Below are 16,960 nucleotides of genomic sequence, written 5' to 3' on the forward strand. Positions count from 1 at the left end.
TCTGTATGCATGTGTGTGTGTATATATGTGTGTATGTATATATATTTATGTAAAAGGTGGTAAAGTACTAATATACTAATTCTGGGTGTTTCACATTTACTAAAAATGCAGAAAATAATTATAAATGTTTTCTCCTCAGATGATGAAGTATTTGCCCAGGTTTGTCCATTGGTCAGGGATGACCAAATGGTGCACTATTAACCTCATCTGGGCTGAAAGCAGGGCATGGGGTGCACTGCTGTGCCTACTCAAGTTATGGCAAATACTTTCATGCATTGGCTAAACACAACCCTGTGAACAGTGAAAAATACACAGCCATGCTTTCCATTCTGCTAAAGGGACTTGAGAGTAGTTCCAAGATTGCCAAAAAATTATCATTCTTTTGGTATCTTCGTGACTCCATTTCAGTCAATGTGAATGCATGACCTGCAGGTTTTCAAATGGAATGTATAAAGTTGCAAGCAGATATTCAACTCAAAACTCTGATCCTGTCTCTCTAATAGACTTTTATAAGTCTTCTCTTCCCAGATAGAAATATCCCTCACTTCACAGTCTGCCTTATTGGTGTCATTGCTGTTTGGCAGTTCACATGTTTGTGAAGAACTGTTTCCAAGGGTGAAGCATGGGAGGAATAAAATTCCCTCAAAAATCTCTGCGGAATGCCCTCAGAGCTCACTAAGAATTGAAACCACTCCCATCAAACCAGGTATTGCATTAGTTTTGCAAAAACTAAGTCAGATATCCCACTATTTTTATAGTTCCGTTGCTCTCTTGTTTTATGTTTTAATAAAAAATAATAAAAATTAAACTGTTGTATTACTTACATATTCACTATATTATATATTTTATGAGGGCTGCTCTGACTGTAATGCTTTCTGGTTTATTATGTCGCCCATGAGATTGTTGGTAGTGGTACAACAGTAGAGGTTGAACCTTCCCACCAACATTCTGGTACATGGTGTTGTCGTGTGACAGATGGCAGTAGAGGGACAGTCTGACAAGATGGCATCTGACGTGAAAGTGCACATGGATGAAGCAAAGATGTGTCATTGAATTCCTCCATGTAGAAAAAAATGGCACTCATTGACATTTGTCAACACTTGCTGAGCATTGATGGAGGCCAAATAGTAGATGTGAGCACAGTGAGGTGGTGAGTGGTACATTTCAGCAGTGGTGACAATGGGTCACTTCTGCTGGTGCTCTTGCTCGTTGTTGGCAAAAATGCAGAGCTAATAGTGGTGACTGTTGAAAAAGAGCATTTTGTAGCTGAGAATTTGCTATATCAGCTGGTGTTACTGTGCACTTTGTATCGGTTGTAATTTCTGTAGAAATAAAAAGGAGACATTCCTTTCAGAGCGGCCCACATATATGCAGCCCAAGACAATTCCTCTTCACTCAATGCAGCCCATGCAAGTCAAAAGACTGGACACTGATGTATTAGTCTACATTCATAAAATGTGTAAATACAACACTATGTATATGAAATACCAGCTGTGTGTAAATACGGTGCCTTTAAGGACATAAGGACAGGTCACAGAGGGGGAGCCTCTGTGATTGGAAACACATCCTTCCACACTGCTTCCAAGAATGCCTGCAAAGTGTTACATCTAACCTTTCATACTGTTAGCTACATCCCTGTTGTGCAAAAGGAAACAACCATCCACCTACTGCCAGTATTTCCCCACTAAACCCTGTCCCTTAGTGTGCAATATCCATTCAGCCAGTTGAGGTCAGCTGTCCTGATTGGTCCCTTTCCCAGTTCTTTGCCCTCCCTCCCAGCTCATTTGCTGGTACAACAGTACAAGAAGCTGAGAAAACTGAAACAGCCTTGGCTCTGTACAGCACTAATAGGCAACAACTGGAAACACCAGCATGTTGTCACCATTGTTTCTCTGCTAAAACCAAAGCACAGCATCATATCAGGCACTAGAAGAAAAACAGCTCTGTCCTAGGAGAATGCAACATCATTAAATTGTGACAAATCCTTCTTTCTGCATGACGACCCTCCTCAAAACTATATCCTTGCCTGATGCTGATTTTTTTTTTTAAACATACACAAGATTGATTATTATACCAGTACCCTTCCCTATGAGACAGACACCTTGTCTATTAATTATTAAAAAGGACAATGAAACTAAGAATGGTTTCAAAATTATTGGTTTAGAGGACTGTAGAAAGTTTCTGCGTTTGCTTTTGACTGTTGCCCTGATGTAGAGGCAAAAAGCTGAATTGAGCTGTATTGGTGCCACAGTGCTTCTGAAGTCACACAAGAGCAAGTGCAAAGCTCAGGCTGTTCTGCTGCAAAAAGGAGTGTGAGGGCATTGCAAAGACAGAAGGGTGGCAAGATGAAAAAGTAGAGTAACAGAAGCAGGAACTGAATGCTTAATTACCCCTACATGGTTAACTCCTGCTTCTGAAGGACACCAGGAGTGCAGTTTAGATATGTAGTTTAGTTAGCTTAATTGGTGTTAGCCCTTGATCATTTGGTTAAATACCTTTCATCCAGGTATTGTGTCACATGGATAGTTTTCTCTCCAGAAGTAGCAATTCTGCACCTAAGATTTGAAGTTTTAAGGTGGGAGAAGAAAAGCTTCAGTTAGACTACAGCAAAGAGCAAGTTTTGTTTTTACTAGAGCGAAGCCTGCATGACTGATAAGTAGCTTTAAATGCTTTCAAAGCAAGCTTCATTTCTCAATAGCCAAACAGATGGATAATTCCATTTGCACAGGTTTTTTCCCTACTTAAGCAGCATTTCTGTTTTCAAGCATGGAAAAGGCAAACAATATATCAAATGTCATTGAAAGCAACTCACTCATCCAGAAAAAGGCAATAAAAGCTGCGTTTAGCAAGAACTCTTATCACATTTGAGCTTCAGTTCAGACAAAAGCTTTACCATTAGGCAGCAGAGACACTTGAGCAGCCTAAGGAGGAAGCAGGACTGCATTCGGAAGGCGGTGGTTTGCCCTCAGGTGGTGAAGTGAAGATGAATTTTACTGCTGAACCACGTAGAGTTTCTCTGCAGAGGAGGTGATAGATTGGCCTAGTTAAGTTGATTTTGACAGAGTTGAGTTTTCCTCCATGTACACAGACTACAATAAAAAGTTTTAGCTTCAGTCGTAACTTCACTTCAAAATATTTGGGATCCAAAGACCCACACTCTTGGCAGACTTTCTGACTTCATTGAAGAACACTTATTTAAGAAGAGCTGTGTGGGGGAGATGGATAGCACAATTTGTGCCATGACGCCTTCTGAACACATGAAGTATCAGGGCTGTCTGCGCAGTGCCTAAGCAGTAGCTTGTTGCAGAAGCTAAAAAACACTGAGAAAAAGATAAAGAAAGGGACAAGAAGAAAGGGACTGGGGGGTAAAAAAAGGAAAGCTCACAGGCATAGCCTTTCTATTCCTGGTTAAGTATTTACTGTAAATGGAAGCCTCTTTGCACTGCAAGAGGCCATCCAGTTCCAACCCCTGCCATTGGCAGGGCTGCCCCAAAGCAGCTCAGCTGCCCAGGGCCCTATCCAACCTCACCTTGGGCACCCCCAGGGATGGGGTACCCACAGTGCTCTGGGCAGCTGTGCCAGCGCCTCACTGCCCTCTGAGTGAAAAACCTCCTGACATCTAATCTAAAAGAATTTAATTCATCTGAATTCAGCAACCTACCAGAAGGCCACTGCAACATTTTCACTGGGACAAAAAGGTGTCACATAAAAAGCAGATTACTTTCAGAAAAACCTAATGACACAAATGATCTTGACTCTTCTAGTTTGATGTGACCTAGGAGTTTCCTGCAAAGCCCTGTTACTCCACATTCAGCAAACCTCTTCTGTGCTCAGTGTGCTTGCTCTGAAACCATTTGGCTGTTAGTAAACCAACTCTGCAAACAAGCTACTCAAACATTTATTAATGGCTAAGGTTTAGAACCTTATTCCTTCTCTAAAAAATGAACTTAAGGATTGAAATTATACCTATTACCTGGGAAAACAGCTGTGGTTGCAGTACCACTCAGCAGGCTAGGGAAAGATGGAACAGTACAGTGAGACTTTAAAGCTGGCCCCAAACTACCTCAGAGCCTCCCTGCGGTCCTTCACTGGCTGTCCAGCCGAAAAAGGGAATTTCCCAGAGCTGAAAAGCAGCTGAAGGCTCAGCTGATAAGCAAAGCACAACTTACATGGAAATAAGTGATGGTGGTGGCATGTTAATTCTATTGGCAACGGATGAATATTTTTCATCCTATTTCCTGTGACTTAACAATTGAATTCTGCACTTAATCCAACTGGAATCTCACATCAACAATAAAAATCACATTACTGTGTGTAGATCAGTGGTTTCAGAGCATCGCTGAGCAACTGACAGAATGTTACACTGAAGTACTATAACTGCAGACCACAATTTGCTTTATCTAGCCAGCAGCAGGTGGTGTCATCAGTTTGTAAACCCTGTTACTGATCCATTCAAGATACAAGGTATTCCCCCAGGAAGCTTGCACATTGGGTCTCTCCTGTACCTAAAAGCAGGTAGGACTTAGCAGCGGGAGCTAATACCATGCAGGTGTCCATTCTGCTGCTCCATTTCAGATGTCTTTCTGGGATTGGCAGAAGCTGCTCCCCAAGACTGCTTAGTAGTTGCTTCAGCTTCAGTTTGGGGTTACGGTTTTCTTGGTCATCCCCAAAAACAGCCTCCAGCTTTCATTTCACAGTGCCCACAGATTATGGTATCGTCAGAAGCTGGAGGTAGGCAGTCATTTAAAACCAAATCCAAATCCAAAACAACACCAAAAAAACCAAACAACCCAACAAGAAGAAAACCTAACACTGGACAAGAGGCTTAGACCACAGTAGGCACTGGAATTAAACATTTAGTGTTTTAATTATCACGTGGACTGTTCTGTCAGCACAGCCATTCTTACATACAATAAAAAAAAAAAAAGCACATGCCTGAAATACCTCCTACCAAAATAGCCAGAAGGTGGAGAAGGGCTTCCAACAGGAATTTTTACCTTAAGAAATTTTCAGTCAAGGATCCGATGAGAAGATTGCATGGCCACTTTGCTTTCTAAAACTCTAGGTGGCTTTGAGATGAGCAGATCATCCTCACCTAGTGAAGAATTCTGCTCAGTGTTCACGAAGTTAGGAATGTTAAATTTTGTAAGACAATTTAGGTCCTCCTCTAATGTTCCACCACTCCTGGAAACTTCCTGGAAGTGGGTATTACTCTCCAGATCTGGACCTTTCTGACTCTGTTGTGCTTTGTCAAGGTGTTCCACTTCATTAATGCAGAAATGGAAAAGTGACCGGGACTCTTCGGCTATTTGACGAGAAAAGACCCTCTCCGACTCCAAAGGTCTTCCAAAATCTGCCACGAAGCTATTCATCCGGAATCTTTTTTCAGAAGATTCTGTATTTCTAGGGAAAATAAAATGAAAGTACAGTGAGACTATGAATTTAGAATTATTGGCATTCTTAGCAGCATGTCTGGTTTCAGCAGCTATTATAACTAACTAGGAAGAAAGAAAACCCTTCAGCTCATCTATGAGAGTTACAAGCCAGCACTGTTTATTATTTTCCACTGAAGCTACTTCAAGCCCCGAATTTGAGTGGTAATTTTCCATGGGAATAAGTTACAAATGCCAGCACTCTTTAATGGCACTTTTAGTCATCAGTGTAATTCAGTAATCAGCTCACACCACTGAATGAGCTCAGAACTACTCTACAGAATTTCCTCGTAGGGCAAGCAGTAGAAGTTTAAAATAAACGTTTCATAGAAGGCTGTGAGAATAATCTTTGATAGCTGGAACCTTTCAGAGACATAGGCAACACCGCTGTCATTAAAGACATGATTTGGGTGGTCGATTGTCTAGATATCAAACCAGCTTTCACACTGACCTCAGCCACTGACATTCAGATTTCCAAATTAGAAGAGTGCTGTAAGGACTGAATGGCTTAAAATTTCAGAAACATAGCACAGGAAAGACATCTTGACATCTCTCTTTTCTGGAAGTGTTAGTTCTGCAGAACAGCTGCAATCTACACAGATTTGTGAGAGGCCGTCAACAGCTGGGGGTGAGGAAAGCTCGAGGTAGATGATGAAGCTTTACAGATAGCAGTACATTCTCTGTCAGCCGGCTTTATATGCTGTCATCACCAAAAGCAAGTTATTTGCATCTGAAAGGCAGTAAAGGCTTTCAGAGATGAGTAGTGAAAAATTTAAACATTCTCAGGATAGAACTATTTTACTAAGTAATCATTGCTAAATTATACCATTATGATGTGGACAAGTAGCAGATGCCACTGAAGCCAGATATTTGGACTCCTGAAGGTGCATGCAACACTTACTGACACAGGCTGAACACTCTAGAGTCTGCTGGAAGAGTTAGCTCACAGGCTTCTGAAAGCCTCATCTGGCCCTTCATAAATCTATTCCTAAAGTCTTCATGTTCAAAGGATGCTCACCATCAGTCTTTCACTCAGAGTTAATCACAGAGATCCCTCCCCCCAAGTGCTAATTTACTTTCATTACATGATGTGAGAATTAGAGCCTAACAAAAGCAGTTACATTAGACTTCAAATCAAAACAGCACTCCAGCTGGTGGAAACAGTCTTGGTTCATTCTGCATTTCAAAGTGAAGCGTGTAGAAGAAGCATAATTTTTAAACTGATGTAAGACTGAAGTAGACAAAAATCTACTGTAAACCCAGCAGGAATCAAATTGGACAGAACAATGCTGCAGTAACCTTTGGAACAAATAACTGCAGTTATGTATTTATAAAGCACCACTCTGAATGTGAGTTGCTTCTATGGTTTTGTGACAGAGCTGGCAAGCACATTAAGAAGAAACATTATAAGCTCACAAAGAAATGATTTAGGAAGAAAGCAAATTTATAGTTAGGAAATTCCTCTATAACCCTAAAAGCTGTGAAGGAGTAAAGGCTCGCTGCACAGAAGGGCACCCAGGACTGGCAACAGCAGTCTGATCTCAGTGGATGAATAGAAAATGCAGATAAATTTTAAAATTACCCAAATGTTGAGAATTTATTATTATTAAATGTTGAGAATAATCCTATAAGGAACACATTGTCTAGTATATAGTCATTTCTTGAGATTCTGAAATTCACATACAGTATCCTTCTGTACTGTGAGGAACATTTTTTTTTTACTAGACTAGAAACATTTATAGTCCTTCCCATTACAGTACTCAAACATACGTCAGTGTGTTCTATTTAGAAGACTCGTAAAACAAGAAAAGCAGTCTCAAATCCCAGGTTTATATTTGGAGGACCACAGCAGGGAGGACAACCACTTGGGCACCAAATCCCTACTGAATACTTGGGCTTCTGAGTCCCAGAAGTTGTCAGCAAGAGCAAGATGGTGAACGCCAACCATCTTGAGTGTCATAGGTACTGAAAACCACTCAAAATGGTTGGTTCAGTGGCAGTGAATAACACAGGGAACTATGCTCCCTTTTGGGAATTTTCCAGCCTGCAATGCCAGGCTCTGGTTGCTAGACACAGTATTAAGCAGATATACAGAAAAAATGCTTTTTATTTTTTGCACAAGCTGTATTGTGCACCTACTAATGCAAATGAACAGAAGAAGAGTGCTAAAGGCATGTTCCTGTAACTAATTACATTTCTGCCTCTCCTCATCCATGCCCTGAACCTTTCCCCTGGGCTGAGGATGTATCCAAACTTGAACATCTTGTATAATTTTAAGAAGTGTATGTTATCATACCCTTTTATATTGAGCCAAGAAAAGAGACTTACTAGAAAAGTCGGAGTATTCTGTTTTGGATCCATCCATCTGAATCTCGTTACATTTATCTCTCACATTAATGTTACTTTAAAGAACAGCCAAATTGACTTACAGAAGTCAGAGACGTGTCTATCAATCAGGATGGCTTCCTCCCGAGACCCAGGGATGCCATTAATATCTATTTCTTAAGGACAGCTGCAAGGCAGGCCACAAACGAAGCAATGAGTCATAAAGAATGCAGCCTGTCCTAAAGACAGAAAGATGCAGGCAAAACAAACCCACAGTCTACTCTGTTTTTACAGGCAGGTATTTATGTTCTCCAGTCTTTATATATGTGTAGCAAAAACAAGAGGCATTGATACCTCACTACTCTTAGCTTATTTTTGGACGCTCTATTTGCAGTACCATACGTAGTAGGCTATAAATACCAAATCTGAAAAATAAAAAACAGTGCTCAAGTTTGTTCAAAGTGCCAATTTAGAGTATGTAGTAAGTGGGAAAATATTCGAGCATATAGCTCTCAAGGTTGCAAAGGAATTTTAAAATATATGTAGAAAGAAATTGAGTGGGGTCTGTTCAAGAGCTGAAGAAAAGCATGAAGATTTAGACTGGAAGGGAACTCTGGAGGTCTTGAGTCCAATGCCTTGATGAAAGTAAGGCATGCCCAGGTTGCTTGAGGCCTTCTTTAGATGCAGAAGCTGACTGGAGATGGAGGTTTCACAAACTCTCTATACAATCTGTTCCAACAATACTGATGGAGTAAGAAGTGCAGAAGATATCAAGCAATCCTCTGTTACTTCCGAATCCACTTTTAAAAGCAAACAATCATTTTGAATAATATCTATGTAAAATTATCGTGTATTTGATTTCATCACTTCCACTCCCATTAGTATTATACATATGAGATATAGACTCAGATGCTTATTGAGGAAAAAAATCTCCAGGGAAAAGAGCTAGAATTTACATAAATTAAATATATTTGGTAGCATGGTGTGGCTTTATCTTTTTTTTTACTTGAAATAATGCATGAAGAAAGCTAAAATACCAGCTAAAAAATTCAGTAAGTCAGAGCTGGAAAGCTGAATTCTTATGTCTCTGCTTCTTTCTCACAGAAGCAGCAATGCACAGAGCTCAGAATACTTGCAGGTCTTCCGTAACACCGTCCTGCCTCTAGAGATCTGCTATCACAAGCTTTCAGGCACAGCCTACATTATGACTAAATAACACTGGGTCCTCGATAGGCAGAGAAAGGCAGGCTGCTTCTGTGATAACCACAGGCAATTGCCTCTCACAATCAGCTTCTCATGATTACTACCTGCCTGTAAGACCCTCTCACCCTCCAGTGAGCCTTTTTTTTTTTTTTCTACCTGATGAGAAGCAAACCCGAGAGGAAGAAATGTGAGTTCAGATGGGATACTGGCAGCTGCATGCTGCACAACTGCCTTAAGTATGAGACTTGCAGATAAATGGCTGAGCCAGGATATGGTCTGCACATACTTAGCAGCCAGAAGGAAGTGGAAAAAGACCTAGATTGTGACTAAGAGGACTCTGGTGTTAAGAAGTATGGAGCTGGATCTGTTCTTCAGCATCTACTGCAATTTTTCAGCAGAAATCAAGATGCTTGGAAGCTTGTGAGCTACAGGGTTAAGGGAACATCTTGCTAACTCAATTGATAACCACATTTTGGACTTAAGCATATAAAACCTTCCAGACTTCGACTAGTTAGTGTCTGCATGGCATTTTATTTGTATCCTCTCTGCCAATAGCCACTTTTCTCTGCTGCACTCCATCATAAGGTGAGCTTAGTTTGAATTACCCCTGTTATGTGGGGAGCAGTCATATAAAGCCACATGTGGTTGGCAGCCTACCCACTGACTTCCTTTCAGCCTTGAAGTGCATCCATGTGGTAATTCCAATTTCTTTACTGCATGCTACTGCAGTACTGCGTACTACTTGCTAAATAGAGAATGCATTAACATGTACTTCTACAAAATTGCTCTCCTACAGACGCTTGGAACAAAAAAACATTTTAAACGAAGACACACAGTTGCCTTTCCTAAGAATGGAGCAGAAAAGGGCAGTGTAGATCCAGTGCAACCTCAGCACTGCCACTGGTTGCTCGTGGACTGCTGAAAACCAGAGGTGCCACATTCACTTTTCAGACTCACTCTTGATGTGGTGCTCCTGTCTTTGTCAGCAAGGTCAAAACAAAGAACATGAAGATGACAAAAACTGCAAGACCAACCCAAAATCCAATCACAATGGAATCTGTCAAAAAAGAGAAAACAATTGATCAGTATTTCACCTGCACTTGCAGAAAGTCTGCAGTCTGACTGCTAATTCCAACAGATTTTGCATCTTATTCCTGGATGGAAAAAAGGGGAAGGATGCTGAAGCTCTCCTTTGTAGCCTGAATTTTACTTCTGTCTAGGCAAACCAGAAACAAGCTGAAAGAGAGAAGGGGCTGGGTTCTCTCGGCTGTTAAACTAAGAGCAGCTCCTTTTGTTATCCTTGGCCCACGTTCAAGTATTGCTTTGGAAACAATGTCAGTACTAGCACACAGATTAGAGGATTATTTGATTTTCAGCAAAAACCTCTGTCCCTGTAGCACTGAGTTACTGTTATTCTGAATGATTTCTCTTCTGAGACCACAAGGCTTCTAGTTTTTGATGGATCACTTGGGCCTAGGAAGATTTTGCTTCCTTTCAGCGGTGAAATAGAGGCTTCTAAAGCAAATGGAAACACGAATTTGCTATTTGCTACCTTAACAAATATCAACAATGAACATCTAATTTTTGAGTTTCTAACTTTCATACAGAAAACTGTAACACAGTGTCGAAGGAGTCAAATGAATTTGGACAAAAAGTGAAAAAATCAATTAAAATGCAATAGCTCATACAAATGCAATTGCAGTCTGACTGTTACCCAGAAATGAAGCTTCTTAGGAGTAACCTAGTACATCCCTTCCTGCTTCATGGCAAGATAAAACACAATTCATCCATTCTAGAGAAATAGTTGTCTAGCCCATTAAAAAACCTTCACAAGGAAGGTTCCAACCAGCAATCCAGCCCAACTGCTGTTATTACTGTTTTCCTATGTCCAATTAGGCCTCCCCTGCTCTAATAAAAGCCCATCGCATCTTATCCCACACTCAGTTCAACTAGTTTGCTATAGCTTCTTCCTGGGCTTCCCTAAAATGTGCAGCATTTGTCCATAAGCAGAAAACATACTTACTGTTCTCATTTACAGCATATGGATCTGTATATAAATCACCAGCACTACGTAAAACATATCTAAGTCTGCTTATGACTTCACAGCAGACCTAGAGCTGCTTCTGAACAAACCTCAAAACATTTAGTAACTGGATTAAGAGATGGTACAAGTGGGACAAACATTTCCAGACAACAATCAGCTAGTAAGCATAGCCCAGATCTACAGAGCATGAAGCCAAACGTGGCCTGGTCCAGGACCCACAGCCTGCAGGTGCTTTTTCACCTGTCCTTCAGTTGGTTATTTTTAGTTTATGCAAATATGCAAATTGTCACTATAAAGTTCAAAACATTAATGTAGGGACGTGCCAGAGGAAAGTCTTAGTCAGGACGATCTCTCTTTACACAGCTGCTATTGAACGTCACAGATCTGCTTGCCCCACTGCAGCAGGCAGAGCACACAAAAAACAACACTCAGTCTCGCCCTCAGGACTAACTAGACTCCAGAAAACAGGAATTGGGTATCCTGTCTGCTGCTTAGCCCCAGTGGTTAATCATGAACCCACTGTGAAACACCTTCCACGTTAAAGGAAGATCTGGAGACTGGAAATCAATTCAAACCATTTGATCTTTCTATGTGAAGTAGAACTGTACCTGCTGTGACTCAACATTGTCTCCCCATGAAAATACTTTATCACAATCAAGTCACTCCTTAATATCATTTACTGGTACACTAAGAAGGTTTAGCATCAGGTCTCTCACTGCAAGGCTTTTTCCATCTATACTTTTCCACATCCTTCCCACTCAACATCTTTATAAAGAAACTGAAGGGCGATTCAGATATAGGTCTTCACGATGAATAAAAAGTAGAGTGGGGTAAAAATCACCCCATGCTGACACTCAGCACACCTTTTAAAAAAGCTTGGAATAATCCTTTTAGCTTCAAGCGTAATGGTAAGAGTTTATTTCTGCAATTCTGTGCATTATAAACCCTGAATTAGTTTCAGAATCATTTTGCAAGTTTAGTCTGTATTCAGTGTTTGCAGATGCATTTTTTTTTTTAACAAAAAGTATTAAAAAGAAATGTTTTCTATGTATTGGGTTATTTTCTGAATACTTATCTCCACTGATCATTTTACCTAAGTTTTTCTCTGCTTTCCAAAAACAAGCTTCTGAATTCCTTTTTATATAGAATCATAGAATGGCCTGGGTTGAAAAGGACCACAACGATCACTGAGTTTCAACCCCCCTGCTATGTGCAGGGTCACCAACCACCAGAGCAGGCTGCCCAGAGCCACATCCAGCCTGGCCTTGAATGCCTCCAGGGATGGGGCATCCACAGCCTCCTTGGGCAACCTGTTCCAGTGCGTCACCACCCTCTGTGTGAAGAACTTCCTCCTAATATCTAAACTAAACCTCCCCTGTCTCAGTTTAAAACCATTCCCCCTTGTCCTATGTTTTACAGCTAGCTATGTGTCACTGCCAGCCTGAATCATCTATACTGTAGTCAATACTCCTTTCAATTTTCCAGCATAAGTTACAGACATATATTAACATCCCTTCTCTAGTTTGAGTGGCATCTTTTCTTGTAGACTTCTTTCTAGACTTTGGTAGAACTCATGTTCATACATCCACCAACATTCAAAGACCATTCTGCCATGAATGCCCTTCCTGATCTCAGGGCAGAAGAATAAGAAGGGCTCTCAGACATTTCTAATTTTCAGGCCAGATGAGTTGGTGTTTTCTATATGAATGGCACCACAGGTATTTTCTTTGTACACTGCACACCTCCATACCAACAACTCACTGTACAACACACAGATGAACCAACAGCACCCTTTTAACTTCACGCTGTAAGCCAGATCACCAAAGCAGAGCCTCTCTCATTGCTTTCACATCAGTTTTTTAATCACTGATTTTGATTCTATCATTACAGCAAAACTTAGAATAGCACAGGCGAGGAAGATGGACTATTCCTTAGTGGGAATATGTCTACAAAACCCCAACATAGCTATTTGTGGTGCCTGCCTCTAGAGAATTTAAGATTTTGTCAGCAAATGCTGAAAATCACCTTGCACACAGCTATTCCAAATATTATGAGATTTAAGATTTCTTATATAGTTTGAAAAAAAAAAAACACCAAAAAAACACTGTCAGTATTCAAAGTCTTCATGATTATCTTAACATAATCTCTTCTCCTCCTTCCTCCACAGGTTTCAATTTCTATTAAATTAAATGTCTCACCATGTTGCTTCCAAATTCCTCAACAGGCCCAACTCAGCTGGAGTTATCCAGAGCAAGAAACTTATTGATACATCATCATCAACACAGGCATAGAATGTATTTACTCACACAGTTTTATAAAATTAATATCAACCTCTTTGAGAATGTATGCAGTAACATAAATCCAACCTATCAGTAAAAAGTCACTGATTCAATACTTCTGTCAGCCTCTTTTTTTCATAAATGTATCACACTCCACCTGAAAAACAATTGTTCCGTCTGTCCCAATAATAAACGTGGTCCAGAACCCTCCTGCTCCACAAACAGCAGACAGGCAGTAAAGCTGAGCTACCATGCCCAGCATGGCAATCAGCTCAATAGCAATCCAAGATTTGGTTTGCCACTAGACCTTCAGCAAGCCAGAAGTAACTCACATTTGTGTTTTTTCATCCTATCCCACTCTGACACACAAAGCTGAAAAGATGATGTTATACATCTTCAAGCTCAAAGAGGGTATGTTTTGAAGCTCAGAGAGGGCACATTTAGGTTAGATGGAAAAAATCTTTTACAGTGAGGGTGGTGAGGCACTGGAACAGGTTGCCTAGCGATGTGGTGGATGCCCACACTGTCACTGGAGTGACATTACCAGTGACATTGTCACTGGACACTTTCAAGGCAAGGCTGCATCAGACCCTGGGCAACCTGATCTAGCTGTGCTGTCCCTGTTCATTGCAGGGGAGTTGGACTAGATGGCCTTCAGAGGTCCCTTCCAACTCTAAGAATTCAATGATTCTACATACATCAGCTAATCTTTGTAATTGAGTTTGGCCTCTGATTTGGTGGAGGAAAGGAATATAAAATTAGAAACATGAGAAAAGCTAACCTACATTTTTCAAGTATCTAACATTTGTAAAAATGCAGAGATTTTTGTAAATTGTAAAAACCAAAATTGTAAAGGTAAACTACAATTTGGGCCAAAAAGCAACTTTTGCTCCAGCTCTTGCCTTCCAGGCACGTTAAAAACTTCAGCAAGTTCCTCCTGACTCTCCAAGTACCCCACAAAACCCCCCCAGCTGTGCAGAAGCAAGGCAGGCAGGCCTTCCTGGGCTACCAGCTGCCACTGCAAGCACTCCTTTTCCCCAGTCTGAATCCTCATCACGGTGAAGGAGCAGGAAGTGTGCACCCCACCCCAGACCAGTGCTCCAGTGCCCTTCCTCACCACTTCAAAGACTGGTGCTCAAACTCTTGCCCAGGGTACTCAGATCAGAAGCAGTGGAACAAGATGGTTTGCTTCTCCTTGGCAAAGCGCTTGCAATGCGCCCCATAGTTTTGAGTTAGTTTCTGGGCTTTTTAGTCATTGGTTGTTTTTTTTTGAGGGGGGAGGGAAGGGGGTTGTTTTTTTTGCTTTGTTTTTTAATTAAAAGCAAAAACTAACCTCCCTTCCCTTGCTCCTTCCCTCCCTCTCAAAAAACAGATTTTCTAGAAGTCAAAGCTATTCTCTAGGTTCAAACTAAACACTGGTTGTGCACTAGCTTGTCCCAGCTAAATGATCTCTCAATTTCTACACATATGTTTCATCTCTCTGGTCTCTGTCCTCCACTTTTTACTTGTACAGTTATTAAGCAGCTTCAGCATTTGGATGACACTGAATTTAGCACAAACGGTCCATAAAGAAATTCTTAATGATAAAAGTTTCTTCAGAAAAAAGAATTTTCTTCTTTTAAATCTCTGAAAGTTTGAAACTTATTTTTTAGGAAATAAAATCAAAAGCAGTAAGGCTGCCCATTAATGCCTTTTTTGCATTAATTGGAACAGGAACGGAACAACATGGATCACAGCAAACAGTAACAAGATGTAACACCTCCTGCTATAAACAGTTCCTACAAGCGTGATAGTCCCCAGTAATAATGAATTTCTAATGCAGGCATGAAATTCATAGTGTTCCTATACATAAGGAAAGCAGTCAAAAAAAAAAAAAAAAAAAAAACAGAAAAAGAAAAAGAAAAACTACAATAATCCAATAAATTATTTGTTGAAAAAAAAATTGGAGACATTTCAGCACAATAATCACTTATAAGTGAAGAGCAGGAATTTTAAGGTGGGAAAGCACAGCTGAAATAAAATGCATCTGTACTGAACTTACATTTATGAGCCTTCAGGCCTTCAAATGACACTGGTCCATACTCATAGTACTCATACTCCCAGGTGTAATCAGAGTTAGACAAGGCTTGCTGGGAGGTTCTGTTAGAAATCAACCTCAGGGCAGACATTTTGCTCCTAAATAAATATATACCTATGGATATGAAATGCATTAGTAAAGAACACATATTTCTAACACATCTTCGATTTTAGAGAGAATCATGTCTTTGCAGCAATGCATGTAAGCATACAAAGTATCAAAAGCAGGCTTCTCAGAATATAATTTTTATAGTTGGAAAAAATACTGAATCCCAAAGACTACCATCCTTGGCAGCTTACAATGAACACTGTCATGAGAATCTGTGTGGAGAACTGACTAGAATGCCAGGCTCAAAGTGTTACATCATTCATACAAAGTCCAGCTGGCACCCTGGGATATTACTCTTTTACATCTTCCTTAAAGAGCCAGACAATGAGTCAGAGCACGTTGGCAGCAAGCTCATGGATTACCTGGGGACAGACAAAATGCTGAAGGGCGGATTGATCTTGAGAGGGACCCAGACAAGCTGGAGAATTCAGCTGACAGAAACCTGAATTAACACGAGTGCAGTCAGCACATCAAGAGAAGCATTTCTTATTCTCTATTCGGCACCAGTGAGACTGCATCTGAGGTACCATATCCTGAGTAACTGGAAGACATGGCCATATGCTAGAATAAGTCCAGTGGAGGGCCACCGTGATGGTCAGGGAGCTGCAGCACAGGATGCATGAGAGGCCAAGGGAATTGGGTTTGCTCAGCCTGAAGAAAACAAGGCTCAGGGGAGACCTTAGTTACAGTCAAAGGGTAGATTGACCAGATGTGGATAACAACGGAGCAAGAGGCAACAGATACAAGTTGATTTGCGGGAAATTTTAGTTCGATATGAGGAAAAATTTACCTGATTTAATTGAACATGCTTTGAGCAGGAGATCAGACCAGATGACCACCAGAGGTCCCTTCCAACCTAGATTTTTCTGTGTGAGAAGCGTTTCAGTATGCCACTAGAGAAGGAAAATAAGACAGGAGTGATTTTTCTCAAAGATCAACAAAACTGCAATCCAACACTTATCATCATCATTAAAATTAGCCTAATAGACATTCTGTCATTACAATATTGCAACACTGCACTAGGAATGTGCATTTTTTCAAAATATTAGATAATTCTACACATATCAGAGGAAAGCACGTCTTTGCACAACACTTGCTGCAGCAGCTGGAATCAGAATATCTATTATAAATAGCTTTATTATAAAACAGCATTCCATAAGAAACTGTTCAGTGCTCTTCTAAAAGTAAATTGAGCTTTGGGTAATTTTGCATTCAGTTAAAACCCAGCAGAATGAAGACTAATGCAGTTAGCTGTTCTCTGGACAAGGAAACCCCACAGAATACAACTTCAAATCCAGATAAAACTTTTTGGAGAAACAAGTAAAGGACATTGTTCAAATGCTAGAAGGGACACGTATAAAGAATAGGAATGGGGCACAAAGTGAGGACAAAGTGAGGAACGCATATTCACCCAAGAAATACAAGCAGGCATCCAAGCTCTTTAAAGAGAAACAAAAAAAAGGATTCTCCTTCTGTAATAGTAAGTGGAAAA

At 40.5% G+C, this 16,960-nt stretch overlaps 1 protein-coding gene across 1 annotated transcript; it reads right to left on the reverse strand.

Moving 5' to 3' along the window:
- Window positions 1-4,805: 4,805 nt before the first annotated feature.
- Window positions 4,806-15,471, reverse strand: MRAP2 (melanocortin 2 receptor accessory protein 2). Its single transcript, XM_010707659.4, has 3 exons — window positions 15,325-15,471; window positions 9,918-10,017; window positions 4,806-5,403 (listed from the first exon to the last, which is right to left on the reverse strand). Exons 1-3 carry the CDS (start codon window positions 15,449-15,451, stop codon window positions 5,010-5,012), a joined length of 621 nt encoding a protein of 206 aa, XP_010705961.1. The 5' UTR covers window positions 15,452-15,471; the 3' UTR covers window positions 4,806-5,009.
- Between the last annotated feature and the right edge of the window lie 1,489 nt (window positions 15,472-16,960).

The sequence above is a fragment of the Meleagris gallopavo genome, chromosome 2 (genome assembly GCF_905368555.1).
Source record: "Meleagris gallopavo chromosome 2, MGAL_WU_HG_1.1, whole genome shotgun sequence".
NCBI classification, from domain to species: Eukaryota; Metazoa; Chordata; class Aves; order Galliformes; family Phasianidae; genus Meleagris; species Meleagris gallopavo.

Coding starts and splice junctions, on each gene's coding strand:
- MRAP2 (XM_010707659.4), bottom strand. CDS start 15,451: ATGTCTGCCCTGAGGTTGATTTCTAACAGAACCTCCCAGCAAGCCTTG. Junction 10,018..15,324: donor AGGCCTGAAGGCTCATAAAT/GTAAGTTCAGTA, acceptor CTTTTTTGACAG/ATTCCATTGTGATTGGATTT. Junction 5,404..9,917: donor ACAGGAGCACCACATCAAGA/GTGAGTCTGAAA, acceptor TATTTTCCCTAG/AAATACAGAATCTTCTGAAA.